The sequence below is a fragment of the Eurytemora carolleeae genome, unplaced genomic scaffold, assembly GCF_000591075.1.
Source record: "Eurytemora carolleeae unplaced genomic scaffold, Eaff_2.0 scaffold3400, whole genome shotgun sequence".
Lineage (NCBI taxonomy): Eukaryota > Metazoa > Arthropoda > Copepoda > Calanoida > Temoridae > Eurytemora > Eurytemora carolleeae.
Genome location: NW_019399317.1, coordinates 1 through 1,536, shown reverse-complemented (window position 1 = coordinate 1,536; position 1,536 = coordinate 1). Strand labels below are relative to the sequence as shown.

Here is a 1,536-nt window from a genome sequence, read left to right as displayed (position 1 = left end):
TTTTGTCCAGCTTTAACTTCAATTGTAAGCCATTTTCTTAGCTCACCAAAGACTAAGACTATATCGAATTCTTGATCCTGATGAGGTTTACCTGTAAACCTTTGGAACATGCTGACGTCATAGTTAACAAAGAGAGCTGTTCTTGATGTTTCAGGAATTCTTCTCAAGTACTTATACATTTCATTTTCAGCAATGTCACCTTTTTTATTCCCCATGAAGCTGTCAACTTTGCCCTTCTCTCCCAATTCCACAGTTTCATACATTTGTTTAGCTAACTGAGCAGGAGGTAAATCAGGGGTTTGGATAGAACAACCACTATACAACCATTCTTCCGGAAATTTGACACTGACTGCGCTAAGATCTGGAAGATATTGCTTAGCAAACCAGTCTGAAGCTTCAGCAGGTGTCCACTCTCCTTTCTCCCCCCCTCCTAGATGGTAAGTATTCGTGCTTTCTCTTCTTCTTTTCTTCTTTTCTTCGTTTCTTTCTTCTTTTCTTCTTCTTTTCTCTCCCCCTCCTAGCAGGTATTTATTTTTGCCTTCTTCTTCTCCCATGTTCTCCATCTTGATTTTTCCTAAAATTTAAAAGTAATAAACGCTTTCTTTTCTGGGATACTTTTAGTGCTGGATATACTGTATGTGATGGGGCCCCTGCTCTCCCCCTCATTCTAATTCCCTTATATATTTGTTTGATATTTTAAGTGTCTTTTAAAAAATCGTTATTCTCTAGATGTTAAGTTCCCAGAATCATTTAGAGGAATAAGTGTTGTTTTTGCTTCGCCACTTTATCCCTTTTTCCTTTTCCTTTCTTACTGTAGTGGAGATCTTGTGCTTTGTTTAATATCAGAATCTTCCTTTTTTCTTAATAGCCTATGCTCGCTAAGAAAGAAAGAAAGAAAGAAAGAAAGAAAGAAAGAAAGAAAGAACTTATGAAACTGAGGCTTTGTAATCACGGGGAAAAAAAACTACAAATATGATAAAATACATCATAAAATCATGCGCAAATTGTGTAAGAATTGTTTGCCACAACTTGCATATTTACTAACACACTAGATGCATAATTCAGTTCAAAAAAGTGATTTTTTTGCAAATTGCACCACAGACAAAAAATGCACGCAAAATAACAGTTTATTAATTCTGCTGGAAACCTATTTGCAAAATGACAAATTATCGATATTTTAGTAAAGAGGAAATAGGACATGCCAAAACTTATTTTTATCTTGAAAATTCAGAATATTGTGAATCCGACTTTTTCTTGTTTGGTTTAAGAGCTCTCTAAACCCTATTCCTGCTGGGGGGGGGGGGGCAATTTGACCCCCCCTGTAGTTTTTTTACATAACTCAAAAATTATTGGTTTGAGGCTGTTGAAATTTTCTGACTTTCCTACATACCCAAAGCCCTCCCTTTAGGCCTAAAACCGGGCTTTAATACTAACTGCCTGAGTCCTCAGGCACACTGCCTGAATGACTGCTTTTTCCTGTAACAAACTAAATCTTTGTTTTGACCTACTTTCACTTGTCAGATTTTGATAAAATTT

At 36.2% G+C, this 1,536-nt stretch overlaps 1 protein-coding gene across 1 annotated transcript; it reads right to left on the bottom strand.

Annotated features, from left to right (window-relative positions):
• LOC111717739 (uncharacterized) lies at positions 1–592 on the bottom strand (the record flags this gene model as incomplete). The annotated part of the gene is given in 1 exon segment (XM_023493212.1): positions 1–592. A coding segment is annotated over 1 exon segment (563 nt), but the record flags the coding sequence as incomplete, so codon positions are not given.
• Between the last annotated feature and the right edge of the window lie 944 nt (positions 593–1,536).